This window comes from Sceloporus undulatus, chromosome 5 (assembly GCF_019175285.1).
Source record: "Sceloporus undulatus isolate JIND9_A2432 ecotype Alabama chromosome 5, SceUnd_v1.1, whole genome shotgun sequence".
Taxonomy (NCBI): Eukaryota; Metazoa; Chordata; class Lepidosauria; order Squamata; family Phrynosomatidae; genus Sceloporus; species Sceloporus undulatus.
The window spans coordinates 32,475,866-32,491,472 of NC_056526.1; the positions used below are offsets into that span (position 1 = coordinate 32,475,866).

The 15,607-nt window shown below is 41.1% G+C and overlaps 1 protein-coding gene across 13 annotated transcripts in view; it reads right to left on the minus strand.

Annotated features, from left to right (window-relative positions):
- Positions 1–5,812: 5,812 nt before the first annotated feature.
- Positions 5,813–15,607, minus strand: part of RBFOX2 (RNA binding fox-1 homolog 2) — a 257,860-nt gene continuing 248,065 nt past the window's right edge. For 12 of the 13 annotated variants that reach the window (XM_042469493.1, XM_042469489.1, XM_042469488.1 and 9 more), the window contains 3 exons: positions 13,153–13,241; positions 11,198–11,270; positions 5,813–10,429 (listed from right to left, as the gene is read on the minus strand). In XM_042469493.1, the coding sequence (XP_042325427.1) occupies positions 10,385–10,429; positions 11,198–11,270; positions 13,153–13,241 (207 nt within the window). In that variant the 3' untranslated portion in view covers positions 5,813–10,384. Of the gene's footprint in view, positions 10,430–11,197; positions 11,271–13,147; positions 13,242–15,607 lie in introns of those variants that run through there. The other variant, XM_042469492.1, reaches the window with a different exon arrangement.

A 15,607-nucleotide genomic window follows, 5' to 3' on the forward strand; every position in this document is an offset into this window, starting at 1 on the left:
GCAGCAGAAAACAAGTTTGTTCCCTCCTCAATATGACATCCCTTCAAATATTTAAACAGGGCTATCATAGTAGAGCAAGCTTGTTTTCTGCTGCTCCAGAGACTACAACATGAACCAAGGAATTCAAATTACAAGAAAAGAGATTCCTCCTAAATACCTGGAAATAGGTGGTGGTGGGGTTTATATTGCAAGAGCTGTTCAACAGTGGAACAGACAGTAGCTGAATCTTCCAGGAATACATTACTGGGGTATTCTTGCATGGCAAGTAGTTGGACTAGTTGGCCCTTGTGGTCCCTTCCAACTCCTAAGAGTCTATTATTTTGTTTTCCAAACTGCCACTTTTATTAATCTTTAGGTAGCAGACAAAGAATATTTCTTTCTTTCTTTTTTAGTCTTTAGCAGATCTCATGCTGCTCTTGTTTTATGGCTGATACTTCTGCTGTCATTCTCATTCCATTGCTACTTCACTTGGGTTTGAAAGTGGCATGCTTTTCAAATTGATAGTTTTTTGCTCTTCTGGGTAGCTATCTAAATGACAGCAGAAAATCAACATAGAAATGCATTTTAAAAATAGAGCCACCACTTGCAATGCAAGATTCATTCAAGTACTGCTGCTAACATACCAACAGTTGTTTTAAGCATTACTGGAATCACATAGCATAAAGCACTCAGCGTTAAGGCAAACACAATATATATATATATATATATATATGTAAAAACAATTCATTTTAGATGGTTGTTTCTAGACAAAAGAACCAAAATGGTTTTGATGGATTTATTAATAAAACAAGTTGATCCAATTTATGTTAGCATGCTAAAACTAACAGCGTAGCCCCGAGAATGCCCTTAAGCATGCAAAATGAATTGGGGTGCAGTGGGGGTAGAGGAGAAAGCCACTAATAGAGACAGCTGGTCTTGGCTGACAGTGAAGAGAAGATGCATTGTGCCAGGCCTGCAGATGATTCTAAGCATGATTTGCTTGTAGCACCAAGGGAGCCAACTGTCACTTGATCTCTCAGAGGAAAAAAAGTTGAATTCTACCTTCTGGTACATCACATACTGAGGACCTGGCAGGCTACTTGGGGTGGAAAAAAAGCTGGGTTCTGTAACAATTTTGGCAAGAACAAAACACTCTGCTGGTAGTTTTAGGAATAAAGCAGTTTCTCTAGTCTTTGCACTTTGCTGTTTAATATAGTCACATAATACAGTCAGCTGTGTCTTGAATAAAGCATTCCTGAGACAACGCAAAAGACAGCAAGCACTCTTTGTGTTGGATGGCTAATGGTAGCCAAGGCAAGATGGAGGATTTTGTAGAACAGTGGTTCTCAAACTTTAGCCCACCAAATTCCAGAATCCCTGACTAGTTCCATGCTTGCTGGGATTTCTGGGGTTGTAGTCCAAACCCTCTGGAGGACCAAAGACTGAAAGCCATCATTGTAGAGCAGCAGCAACTGCTAACTTCCAGGTCAGTGTATGCTGAGGTTTAGACTGAACTTTACACCAACTATCCAAGGTTCTGAACTGTATTCCTGAAATATGTTCCAGAACTTGGATAGCTTCTTTCTACCTCAGCCTAAAATTAAGTGTGACATCAGCAGCCCACCATCCACCATGGCTGTAGAGCACAAATCAAAGCAGGATACACTTAACTGGGAAAATTAAAAATAAAAATATGAAGGTTACTTTAAAAATGCTCCATAATCTCATGTCAACAATATCCACAAGTTCATTAACAAAGATAATGGGTGCAAAAGGGGCCCAAAGCTCAAATGGCCCACAGTCCAAAAGATGCATACCCCACTGCATGTAAAAATGCCATTACAGAAAGGACTACATTTCTCTATCTTCCTAAAAAGTCAGCCATCTATTCCAAATGGCTCACAACAAAACTTAAGCAATATCATGCAGTCGATGCAACAGATCCGCTTATTTTAGATGTGCATGCTAAAGTCATTACAGTACTCTTCTTCTGTAGCAATTTTTGAGTGTTTGGCACAGAATTTGATTTTGTAGATTGTAGGACTAAACTCAGGGAAGCCAGGATTCAAGGATGCACTACTCTTAGCCTAACTTACCTCTTAGGGTTGCTGTGAGGATTAAATGTGGAGGGAGGGACATCATGTACACTTAACACCCTGAGCTCCTTGGAGAAAGGACAGAATAAACATGCAAACAGATATTTTGAAGCTGAGTTTCCTCCATGCCATCCCACTGCACTGGCTCACATTCCTGAACTGGAGGGGAGGCATCAAATGACAGTATTTAAATCTATGTTCCTTTCCCACTGAAAAACAGAAGTGTAGTGATAGAAATTGGCTCGAGGAACCAAGAACATGGAAATGTTGTTTATATGGAATACAGCTCCCAGAATCCCACAGGGAAATCAAGGGCCATCAACATTTCAAAGCTCAGCTTCTTCTAAAATACACAACAATCTGAAGATGCAGACTATCTACACGTAGTTTAACCACCAGATGGCACTGCTATAAAGCTCAGTCCACTGATGGGCTGATGACGTCTCGGGTAAGTGCAAAAATTATCCTGATTTAAAAGCAGTTCCCAGTAATTTGCTGTTGGTCTCTGGTTATTAAGCTTATCTGCTTGGGAAAGAAATGCTAATGTTTCAGTGACTAACGCTCCATAACTGAAAGCACCTTCTACCTGCTTATCTCAAAGCATTTCTGTGAATATAAATGCACTGACCTTCAACATCTGCTTACAAGAAGCTTATTTCCTCATTTTTAAAGGTAAAGGCTCAGGAACACATGGAATTACTCCTGAAACCTTTTCAGGACATTAGTATGCTAGGAAAATCTCTTCAGAATTACTGATCTCCCAGGGCTTCTCTAGCCATAGCTAGCAGAACTGGATGCATCATGACTGTCTGAGACATTATGGCCACTTACCGATTTGTCCAAGGTCAATCTTTAAAAAATGTCAAGAGCCAGCCATTTGTATCCTACAACTATGCAATTCGATTAACATTACTAGAGTTCTCTCACCCTGTTTCCATTCCCATATGTAGTGATAGGTGGATATGAATTTGTCATGTTGCCATAGTTTGCCTGTGCCAGTTGTGTCTACTCAGACCAAGACTACGGTCTCCTGCAGACCAAAACCAATCCTGCAACATGAAACTGTGTAACATTTGGATAGGCATGTGAGGCCCTCCAAATGTTAGCCTACAACTTCCATCAGCCCTAACCAGCACAGCCAACGGTGAAGGATGAGTGGAGTCGCACTCTAGAAACATTTGGAGGGCCACAGTTGCCCAACCTTTTTTCTACAGAAGAGGCTGAGAATTGATCTGGAGCTTCTTCTGTATCCAAAGTATGTGTTTCCTTTTTGAGGTACATGCCATCCACAGCTTGTTCTCCACTCATTTGGAACCACTGCACCACAGGCCATCATCTTCACCTAAGGGGATGGGTTTTAGGAATGTTTCTGAAAACTCATCTAGCAACTCTGACATAACATCATAAATGGAAGGCCAAAAGGAAGCAATTTAAAAGTGACTAATCCTGCTCAGCAGCATAGGATACAGGATTTAAGATTCATCTTTATCTTTTAAACTATGTTTTAAAACTGTTTTAAATATTTTTAATGTAATATTTCATGGTTTTAGCTGCACTTTGTTTTAAGTGGTTGTAAGCTGCATTGAGTCCTGTCTTGGGAGAGACAGGACATAAATAAACAATTACTAAACTCCAGCTCAAGGGCTGAGGAGATATCCCGCAAAAGGGGTAGGTGGGAGTTAAGCCCATCGTGGCGGTTATCATCTAGTAAAATATTTAACCCAAGTCAGTCTACGATCCATATCAAAACATTTCTCAGCAACTTGCACAGATCCCATTGCCAAGACTGTGGTGTTGTGGTTGTAACAAGTAGAAACAAGTGGTAGAAGGGACCTGTGTCTCAAATGATGAAACACCTACTTTGGACACAAAAGAACTCTGGAACTCGCTTATACAGTGGTGCCTCGGGTTACGAAATTAATTCGTAACGCGGCCGCTTTCGTAACCCGAAAAGCCTTCGTAAGCCGAATTGCCATAGGCGCTAATGGGGAAAAGCCGCGATTCCGTGCGAAAAAGCCGAAAAAAGCACCAAAAGTTTTTTCGTAACCCGAAAAAACATTCGTAACCCGAAACAATAATTCCCTATGGGATTTTTTCGTATCCCGAAAATTTCGTAACCTGGGTATTTCGTATCCTGAGGTACCACTGTACATGTTACAAATGTGAAGGGGGCACTATGCAATTAATAGAAAAGGGCTGCCCCGTTGGGTGTAGCAGTGTCTAACAAAGTGGAAGTTTGGCATGAAGCCTCTCCATGTATGGGCTCCCACATGATCTGGAACCCTCATCTTCAGTCACCCCCAATGCACACAGGAGACAGAAGGACCAGCAGCATCGTTGCACTTCACTGTAACTGTATGAAGTGAGTTAGTTCTCATCAGATCCTAGGAGCATCACTTATATTTTAGGATCTAAACTTCATCATTGAACATTTACATAACTGTTGTCCGAAGAGTCAAAAACAAGAAAGGATATGGTTTCTAATAGCTGTTGTTGTGTGCCTTCAAGTCATTTCTGATTTATGGCAACCCTGAGAACCTATCAGGGATTTTCTTGAGGTTTGTTCAGACGTTTGCCATAGCCTTCCCCTGAGGCTGAGAGCATGGGACTTGCCCAAGGCCACCAAATGGGTTTCACGGCCAAGCAGAGAATTGAACCTGTCTCCAGAGTCACAGTAAACACTCAGACCACTATGCCATGCTAGGACTCTAATAGTTGAAACAAGAGCAAAGCTTCTCTAAACTACAATCAAACACCATCTCCTCTGCTCATACAGCTGCTTCCTCTCAATATTATTCTCCTTGTAAACTGGGAAGACATAAAATGGCTATTAGCTTTGGAGCTCAATTCAATATACAAAGCCCTGAAGTTTGTCATGAATTACCTGATGGACCAGTTTTGCCTATATTACTTCTCCTGATTTGGAGACTGGCCACAGAGAACCTGCTTCCAGATCCACTAGTAGGTATAATCAAGTTGATGGGCATATGAGGTATGGCCTTTGCGTTGTTGCTCTGACACCTACTCCTGAGAGAGACGTTCAGCCTCCTCCATATCTCCTTCAGGAGAGCTCCAAAGATATTTTTATTTGAATCTGGTAGGGGGCAATGTTGCTCATTTTAATTATTTTAGACTGCTTTGTGACATGATAGTGGTTATTTGTTTCATTTATCTTCTAAAAAAAATATCTGGACCTGTTCTTCCACTGATGGATTATTGGCAATGATAACATGCTTGTGTTTCTATAAGTCTTTTCAAAAAAATTATGACGATGATGACGACGATTTGGATCCTGCTTTCCTCCTAAAATGGGACTCAAAGAGGCTTATAATTTTAAAAATACAGTACAGCTGAAAACAAAAAAATGAACATTAAAATAAGATTAAAAGTTTGACAATATTAAAATGATTTAAAACTACATGTAAAGACTTAAAATATCATTACAAGATGAAAAGCTATTAGAACAATTCAGTCTAAAACAATACACTATTCTCAGCCCATTCTTTAAAAACTTTTATGTTTGGAAAGTACTACACAAATCTCTTAAATGAAAGTAGTTACCAATTATCCCCCATTATCAAGAGCATTTTATTGTGCTTCAGAACTATTTCTTAAGGGATCAGATTGGTTCTCCAGATCAAAGCCCGAAAAAGCTGTTTATAATTGGGAAACACAGAGTTGGGGCTCACAGAGTGTTTCCATATGAGGTTTGGAATACAAACAACTGAGTCTGGGAATGGTGTTTCTCTCTTTTATTTAAAAACAGTGCTTCATTACCATTCGCAAAGGGTGAGGAAAGGATCCTCCCTTGCTTAGAGTTTATAAAAGCCAGCAACATGATCAATAATTTATACACATGGATAGTAATACAAAAAAAAAAGGAATAAAAGCTAAAATTCTAACTACTCCGACCTTCACAATTCCAGCTACTTGATAATAATAAGAGTAACCCAATGAATACTGTATGGTTTGAAAGCTACTGTACAATATGATACTTAAATGGGGGTGGGAGGTTGAGGGTGTTAGGGGCTGCCACAAAGTCCTGGAATCCAGATATTCCTTTTCCAGAGTGCACAGGGAAGAAGACCTGGACAAACAGCCCAGGCATCCTGGGAAATTATCCAAGGGAAGAGAGACTACAATGTATCCTATGTCCTTTAGGTACCTGGCAAGGGAGAGGTGCAGGACCCACTGCATGGAGAGGCCAAGTCAGTCTGGGGCATTTTGGGCCTCATAGTGTCCAACTCTGAATGTTATCAAGTCAGTCTGAGTAGTCAGACATCTCCTGCCATCCAGCTTAAAGTCTGTCACTGGTCTAGCTTTGCCCCAGGTATTTAAAAAAAAAAAATGTAGAAGGATCTCTTTTTAATCTCCAGGCAAAGTGAGATGCCAAAACTGCAGTGCATAGCTACGCTGAATAGATAGCTAAATTCCTTGACAGTTCTTCCTCAAAAAGCAACAAAGGACCTTTAGTGTTTCATCCAAAAGGGACAAAGACCAAAAAAAGGCTTACAATTTTCCTTTAAAAAAATTCAACCATTAACTAAGTGACATGATGCAGACTCCTAGACAAATGGAGTCCTAGCAGACTCCAGAGGACGGCTTTATGGGGGCGGGGAAGTTGGCAGGAAAGATTGCAACCACTAATGAGCAGGATTTTTTTTAAACAACCCTCACTTTCCAGTCTTTGTCAACTGGCAGTGCTTAGATTCAATTTGCCTAAAAGTATTCCTAAATAACCTGGAACTGATGGTGGCCTGGAAAGATGGACAAAACTACTGCAGAAGGATTACCAAGATTTCTGTAGTGTCTGGTTAGTTAGGGCAGCCAGCTCTGAATGCTAGTGTCTTTCTGTCATTTTCTGCCCCTTCCTCTGTGAAGCAATGATGTATGCTCCATTTTGAAATTAAGATGGGAATGTTAGGGAAGGTGGGAAGGGGGACGAACACTAGCAAAACACACTAGAAAGCCCAGTTTCACTCTATGAGAAGATAACTTGCCTCAGTAACTGGAGGCTTAGTTTTATTACACTGTAAATAAAAGCAACTTCCAAACAAGATAGGGCAGAGAAGGTGCAGGAAGGGGGCTGGGCTCTTCAGACAATTAACATCACCAAATAGTGTTTTATCCAAAAAAGGATCAGGTATACTGGTGTATACCACAAACATATTTGACATTCTCAAGACCATGACAAAATAAACACATAAAACCTTTACACTGGCTTTCCATGTTGTCTACTAGGATTTTAGTTTTTTCCTATTTTAAAATCAGTGTAAACAGGGAACACATCCTTATAGCCTCTCCTTAGCCTCCACCCCATCCACTCAGGATCACTCACATGCTAGCATGCTGGAATTGGTAAGCACCATATTTTCCTAGCAGACAGCAAACTCTTTTTCTTTAGGTGCAGGACATCGGAAAGGAGATGTCACCCAAATTTGGTTCCCATTCTTGAAATCTAAGGTGCCCCCACACTGACTAGACATGGATATGGGAAATGGTCAGGGAAAAAAATGTGTATCCACTCTATTCAGATATCTGAAGTGTTCTAGGAACCAAAAGGTAAATGGTATCTTGCTAAAGAGCTGTACTACAAAATCATTTTGTTGGCTATTTTAAAAGACAGAGAGGCATGAATGTATTGTTAATAATAGTGTTCTTTACCATGGATCTCACTGTGTTTCATAAAAGAGAGGTTGCTTTGCCCTTCCAATTTACAGATACAAAAACAGACAAGGGAAGTGTGTTGGCCAAAGTCACCCTGCAAATGACCCTAGTGCCAATGCAACTTAAATGAGCAGCTGACTCTCAAACTAGGAACTATCTTTAACATAATGGACTATTGACTCCATCCAGCTTTAATGACCAGCACTGAGTGGGTCCAGCTTTCTTAACAGAGGAGCTGCATAGCCTGTAAAATCCACTGTATCCAAAATGTTCAGTATTTTGTATGTAAGACAGCCAGGCTGACCCAATTACTATGGAAACAGCTATGCAACCTCCATCTTTTCTGTAATGTTAACAGAAGGGTTTTCCTATCACACAGTTGGTAATTCATTTCAGAGATCTTTAATGTGTCTCATTCCGTGGGCAGGAATCAAGTCTAATCCCACCATCAACTGCTTTGTACTGAAAGCGGGCTTCTGGTGAACATAACACTAGGCATTTAGGTAAGCCAGAAAAAAATGTTGCTTTCACATTTCCTTGATTTTGTGAAAGCCCAGGAACCCCTCATTCCCCTCTCCCCATTTTTCAAGCTAACTAAAATATTTATATACAAAATAAAAATAAAAGTAAAAATAAAAAGCACAACACAACAGAAATCATCATAACATCAACAAACCAAACTTTGGCTTGAAAAATAAGACAAAAAAAAAAAAAAAAACAAACAAACAAAAGTGGCCAACAGGCTGGCAGTTTGGTGTCACCTTGTTCCAGAGAATGAACACAGTTAGAGTCTCTAGCTTAATTAAAATCTCCCCTGCCCTTCTCTCTTCAGGCATCTTCTCCAGCATCCTCGGTGCAAGCACTGAGAGGGCACAATGGGAGTGGGAGCAAAGATGGGAGTCATGTGTGGCTGGGTCAGTGCACTTCCTTGATAGTCCTGCTCACTGAAGTGTTTCAGGATGTCTCTGTTCCTATACTGACGTTGGTGGGCAGATGATGACATGAACTGAGCAGGCTTTAGCTACAAGTCCACCCCCTAGCTGCCCTTTCATGGGGTGAAATGTCACCCAGTACCAGTTTAGGCAGGCCATGGAGCCAAAGGGAATTGTGCTTCTCTAACATGTAGGGTTTTATTAAAGGTAAAAGCTGCAGAGAATCTGTAAGAGGTGCCAAGAGAATAATGAAAGCTGAGAGGGCAATGCAGGATCTCTTCTGATAGTTTGACTTCCAAAATTAGCAACAGATATTTGAAAGCAGTGGCTTACTTGTTGTCACACGCATGCTTCTATAGTAACTTACAAGACACCCACTGCATAAAATAAAGGGCATTCCATGTACAATTAAAAAAAAAAGTAAGGAGGGCAAGTCTCGGGGCTCCAAGTATTCCTGACACCTCTCTCAGCTAAATGCGTCCCAAGCTGAGCAGTCTGGATACACATTTCTCTCCAGTGGGAAAACAGATAACCCACTAAGGGTTCTGGGTTGTGTATCAAAGCAAATGTTTCCTCTTCTTAAATTGTTTTGAAATGTTTGGTTGCTCCCAGATGCCAAAGCTATACACTATTCCAGGATAGCATTATGACACAGCAGATCTTCCCCACCACCTCTGCCATTTTTCTGGGATCTTCAGGGTACAGGTATTCTCTTTTCATGCAATTTTTCGGTAGCATACTTGCAGTCGAGCCAACCAGCTCAAGATGGAAAGAAGAGTGTCTTGGACCTTTGGAGATCTGAATAGCTGAAAGGAGCACTGGTGCAAGCCTTCCCCATCATTGTTCAGTTCTAACTTCTAGATTGCAGCTCTGCCATCAGACTCCTGGTTATCTCAGACAGAACTCTGTTTGCCATGGCTTCAGGTGTGATAGTCATTGTCCTCCGTCTGCTGCTCCTCCAGCAAAAAGAGAGCAGAAAGAGAGGAAGACCATAGCAAGTGAAAGAAACAAAGGACAGTCTTGGTAGTGGACAACAATCACTAAAGTAAAGTGTATGGAGAGAAGCAATAAGATCATCAAGTCTTGACCCCTAAAACCATTAAAAGACAAAGTCTTTGGGCAGCTTTAAGGAGCATTGTCTTGAAAATTGTAAAATCTTGATGCTTTCAGAACTGTCCTGAGCCCATGTGTGCCAGATGGCAATATCTTCAACCAGCATGAAGGCTCCAGCTAAAGCCAACGAGCATGGCCTTTGGAGGGAGAGGGGCTCTTCCTTATATCACTGCAGGCCTCAGGCACCAGACCCATGTAAAATACAAACGCCTGAATGTTCCTGATTTAATTCCATGATACTGGTTCCTAAGGGTGCTCCTTAGCTCTATTAATCTCTTTTTGTGATTGGTAGGATAAGCTACGCATATACAGACATGGAAATGCATTATGTTTACCACAGTTTAAAAAAACAACCCAAAAAAAAAAAAACAACCCAAAAATGCACAATCTTTGGAACAAAAGAATTAAAGGCAGAAATTTAAAGGAAAAATACATATTCAAAGAACATAGTGAGGTATAAAAAAGTATTTCTCTTGTTTTTTTTCTTTTGTTTTCCTCCTCTTCTTGCTATAGAGTTCCTCTACTAGTAAATATTGCAATAGCCAGGCCTCACGAACTGGGGGGGGCTGTCCCACTTGCAGGGGGGCTCACGTCACTTCAGTAAGGGGCAAATCGGCTGTAGCCACCTCGGTATAAACTTGCCTGTAGAGATTAATGTAGAGAGGAAAGTGGTCATTAGAAGCTTGGGGGGGAAATACATATCACCTGCAAGGCCCCCTTTCATTTCAAAATCCAAGGTGAAATTTTCCAAGAGTTTAGTTCCAAACTAAACAGGACAGATATCCTAGTATCACCACAAAGAACTGTGCATCCATGAATTTAAAGCCAACCTAAACTAGAAGTCATTTTCAGGTGATGGAAGAGCATTTACAGGCAGCTCCTTGAAAACCTGGAAATACTCGGAAGGCAGTGAGGTGGGTGCTCCACCTCAGTTTCCACCTGAACATGCTGAAAATTATGCCTTGCACTGCCCTCAGCTCAATAATTCACTGCCCACTTTAAAATTAAGACTTGGGCCAATCAACTTAATTTGTATGGTTCATAAAAACAAAGTTATGAAACAGGATTGGAACAATATAATAAACCAGCAACTCTGAATGAGGAACGCTATTCTATGTACATGCAGAAATGCTGCATTAAGCCTTGTCTGTGTCTGAGACCTTATCTGGGAATCTTCATGAAACAGCTGTATTCAGACATTAGCTGCCACAGTAGGATTCTGAAACTGCAGCTTATTTGGTGGGACTGGCTATAAATATACCTTTTTATTTTTGACCATTCTTTAACATGCAGAAGATAAGAGTACCACCCTTCCTCTCTAGCAACAGGTATGCCTGATGCCTCCCCTTCTATACAAAACGGTCTGTTGTCAAACACGTAACGAAGAGAGAGGAGAGAAGACATACTCACCACAGCGCCAACTCCATAGCTAGCGGCAGGGGCAAGGGCATGGTAAGGGTCTGCTGTGTACACCCTGCCATAACTGAGGAAAGGGGAAAGGGGGAGAAAAAGAAGCCATTTCACAGAAAGCTTTGGAAGGTGTCCTTGTTCAAGAAGAAAGTAAAAGGAGTGAATCTTCCCCTCCTCTATAGTCAACTTATTACAGGAAGGAATACGCAGAGATGCCAATCCCATATTCAAAAATAATGAGACTTTTAAATAGAAACATTATTTTAAAGAATTCCCCCACCTGCTGAATACATGTTTTGAGCTGTGTTTGCTCCATAAAAGATTCACCATGAGATGCTGGTGGTTTTAGATTTGTAGAAACCATGCCCAGACTCCACATGAACCCAAGGGAGCTCTTCAACCACCTAGGGCCTACAATAATGCAGGGTGTCAAGGTGCTACAATACAGCCCAAGAGTTGTTATGCGTGCTGCTAATATGTAAAAGGTGCAGAAAAGAGTGAAAACTACACAAATCATACTTTTATGCAAATGCTTTGCTATTTCACAATTGTGACAATTATTCTGGCATGTACTGTTCATTGTCAAAGTATCACCTGGGAGTACTTGGCAACTGTAGCCATATTCGTCATGGAGAAATGGGGGCACATCAAGTATATGTTTCAGTAGACTTTAAACCGTGTGGTAGTATTCATGGGTTTGATAACTGTGAAGCAGCTGCAAGTCCCCCTGCTCCCCACTCACTGACTGAAGGAAAGAAGTCTGCTTTGAGAAGTCTGCTTCAGGCAGGCCTTCTGGTGAAATTACACTAAAAATATTTTAAGAGGCAAAAGTTCTAGACTAGTAGCTAGTGTGGGAAAGACAGGGAGAACACTTGTTCCTTACCAGTGACCATCTAGAAGGACTGAGCCATACCACTGCCTTTATGGGGACCTCTTACCATCAGCACAGACAAGGGACACTATTTGTATCACTGCTGAACCTTGAAGGAAATTACCAAACAAGGTGTTGTAGGTTAGAGAGGGCCTTACTTTCTACTACAGACCAAGACCACAGAGAAGGGTTATGGAGTGCTGTTGGCTATGGATGTACAATGATCTCTAGTAACCTGTAGGGGTATGAATCAAGGATACAGCACTTCTTGGTCACAGAAGGGTTTTGAACAACCAAAGCAGCATAGCACCACTTTTCTCTTAACATATCCCCTGGAGGAGCTTCACACTTGATCTCCCATCAGATCAAGGTCAGTGGACAGGGGAAGGAGTCAGCAAGGCCTGATAATTATCTGATTAATGCTGGACCTGTTGACTGGTCTCCTTCATTGAAGAAATACTAATCAATGAAGGAAGGCTTGAGACACATAGCATGTAGTTCTAATGTACAGAAATTAACATACAGTGGTGCCTCGGGTTACGAAATTAATTCGTTCCGCCGCGGCGTTCGTAACCCGATACATTTCGCAACCCGAAAAGGCTTTTTCCGAAGCGCGGCTAGCGGCTGGAAAGCCGCTAGCCGCGCTTCGCATTTGAATTTCGCGCCGATATTTTTTTCGTAACCCGAAAAAAATATCGTAACCCGGAACAGTTTTTTCCTATCTATTTTTTTCGTATCCCGGAAATTTCGTAACGCAATCAATTCGTATCCCGGGGTACCACTGTACACTTCTTCAAACTGTCACTGCCTGCTCTTTCTCCCAACAGGCGGAACTGCCTTTTCAAGTGGCAAAGAAGAGAGCTGACTATTTTGCTCCAGAGAAACAGCCACAGATCTGAGCTGATCCTTTTGAAAGAGGCACACATCATCTCAAGTCACATAAGACCTGATAGTGACAAAATCCATTTGGGAGTTGCATCCAGGGTATGTTGGGAACATGGTGCAATGGAGTATCAAAACACAACTGTGCTCTTTTGATCCATAGATACACCAGAACCTCCCCACTTCCTTACATCTTACATACCCATCGCTGTAAGCCGCTGCAGCGGCTGCAGCAGCTGTGGCTGCTGTGGCGGTAGCAGGCTGTGCATATCTGTAGGCTGCATATCCACCCTGCGGGAAAGAAGAGAACTGACTTTATAGATACCTGATGCCTCACACAAAACAGAATCATACACACAACACACACAGAGGAAATGTTTCAAACTGCATCAGCTCCAATGTCATGAAATCATGAAAGCTTTCCCCAACCCATGTACATGTGCATTTTTTTTTCATGCCCAAGCAGCTGACTGGAAGAGAGTGCAGAACTCTTGCAACTTACAACAAGTGTCTGTCAGGCAATTCAGACAAAAGAGATTCTGCTGTGGTCATCTCTATAGGAGATGCAATCAGCCAGGAAGTGGGGGGGGGGGGGGGGACAAGAAAACAAAAATGTCATCCTCCCAACCATCCCTGACCACAAACAATTTAAGAGGAGTTTGTCTGAAAAAGAGTCATGTGATATAATTATTCTTTTAAACAGAATAATGCTCTTGAGAAAATAACTCCCCCTGTGATTCTCATCCTTTTGTGCTACAATTTGAGAAAAGGGGGAAAGTTTCAGTATTTAAGTCCAAATCCTCAGGAGTCACTGAAATGCACACAACATGAGATTACTGGACTTCTTAGCTCTCACATTGTGGGCTGACCAGAACCAAGAGGACAGAACCAAAGGGAAAATCAACCTATGCCTAAGGGAAATCAATGTATAATATGATTTGCATGGACAGACAGACACATGTGAAGAGCAGCCTGCAGGAGGCTTTCTAAAATTGGATGGAGTCTTCTAAGGCCTGAAATTCATCATTACTGACCTCTCTGCAAGCTGAGGGCAATCTTTGAGAGGAACAGTCCAAAGATGGAAAGCAGATGTCAAGATCAAGCCATGTAGATTGTCAAGCAACTAAAATCTAGTCTTCTGGATGAGCTTCCCTCCTGACATCTTTTCCCCTCACTTAACATCTGGTCATTATTTAGAAGACTCTGACTCTCCATTTTTCTCTTTTGCACACAACCAGTTTTACATGACTATCTCAAAAAGAAGCCCTCTGAACAGGAATTGCATTTGCTCCTTTATCTTATACAAAATCAACATGTTTGGCCCTCCTAAATATAAACCAGTAATGAGGAGACAATTTTGCCTTGTTGCTGGACCTATTAAATCATTGCTTTGTCAATAAAAATGATGTTTAACTACATAAAAATGCTATAGGCTGACATTCAAATACAAAATGGCAGAAGTTAGCATCTTCCTACTGTAATTACAATGGATCAGGAACAACTTAAGACAAAGGATGTAAAAATAATGCAGCTTTAGAATTAGGGGTATCTCCTGGAATGGAAAGATCTGTCTTTTCAAAAACTCCAGCCTTGAAATTTGTATAGATTAGAAATTTTAAGAAACGTGAGGCTACCCTCTTTAACACAAGGTGTGTGAAATTAGGAAAACAGTTCAAGTCTGAGAACCTTTCCATTTTGTCAACACCACAAAGATATAAACTGGTAAAAGAGTATTCTGGTAATGTTTGATGAAGTTTTCTGTGAAATTTCAGAGAACTGGTATAGAGGGGACAAATGCAATGGGTTTGTGGGCAAATTCTCTTCCCCAAGGCATTCCATGGAATGGAGTGTAAAAATGTACAAAACATAGAAAGGGAAAAGTTCATTCATGGTTTTGAAAAGTGAGATGTTAAAAATATGTTTAACAGTTCAAGGAGGCCTGTAATTATTTTATTGTAATATTTGTGATGATGTAAAAGATTCACAGTTCCAAAGGAACATACCTATCATTTTTGCCTGCTGGAATTACCAAGGGTAAATCCTTTTTTGTGACCTCTTCATTATTAATTGTACACAGAATGCTTAGCATGGTTCAGTGAAAGTGGTCCCCCATGCGGAGGCTTTTCCAGCAGATTTAGGTTTTATCCTAGGGTGTGTAGTTCCTCAACGGAAGGAAATCATGTCCTCTCAAACCACAGTGATATATTGCTGAGACAAATTCTCATTTTATTTCAATTAACTCCAACTATAGTTGTACCTGAGAGCCAGTGTGTTGTAGTGGTTTGAGCACTGGAGATCAGGGTTCATTCCCTGCTTGAGAATAAAACCCACCAGGTGACCTTGGACGTCATATTCTCTCAGCCTCAGAGGATTGCAATAGGAAACCCTTCTGAAGAAACTTGCCAAGAAAACCTTATGATGGCCTTAGGGTTGCCGTACGTCAAAAATGATTTAGAGGCACACAACAAAAAAGAGAATCTCCTTATATTTTACAAAAAAAAAGGAGTGTTTGCAGTTGATTTATCCACAATTAAATTCTTTTGCTAAGGTATATACTGTGACACCTTTAGCTTCACTCACTCACTCCTGCACTACTGATCCATTCCACTATGGGCACGTTCCCACTAGATTTAAAGCAAATTGCTGATTGGGGTATA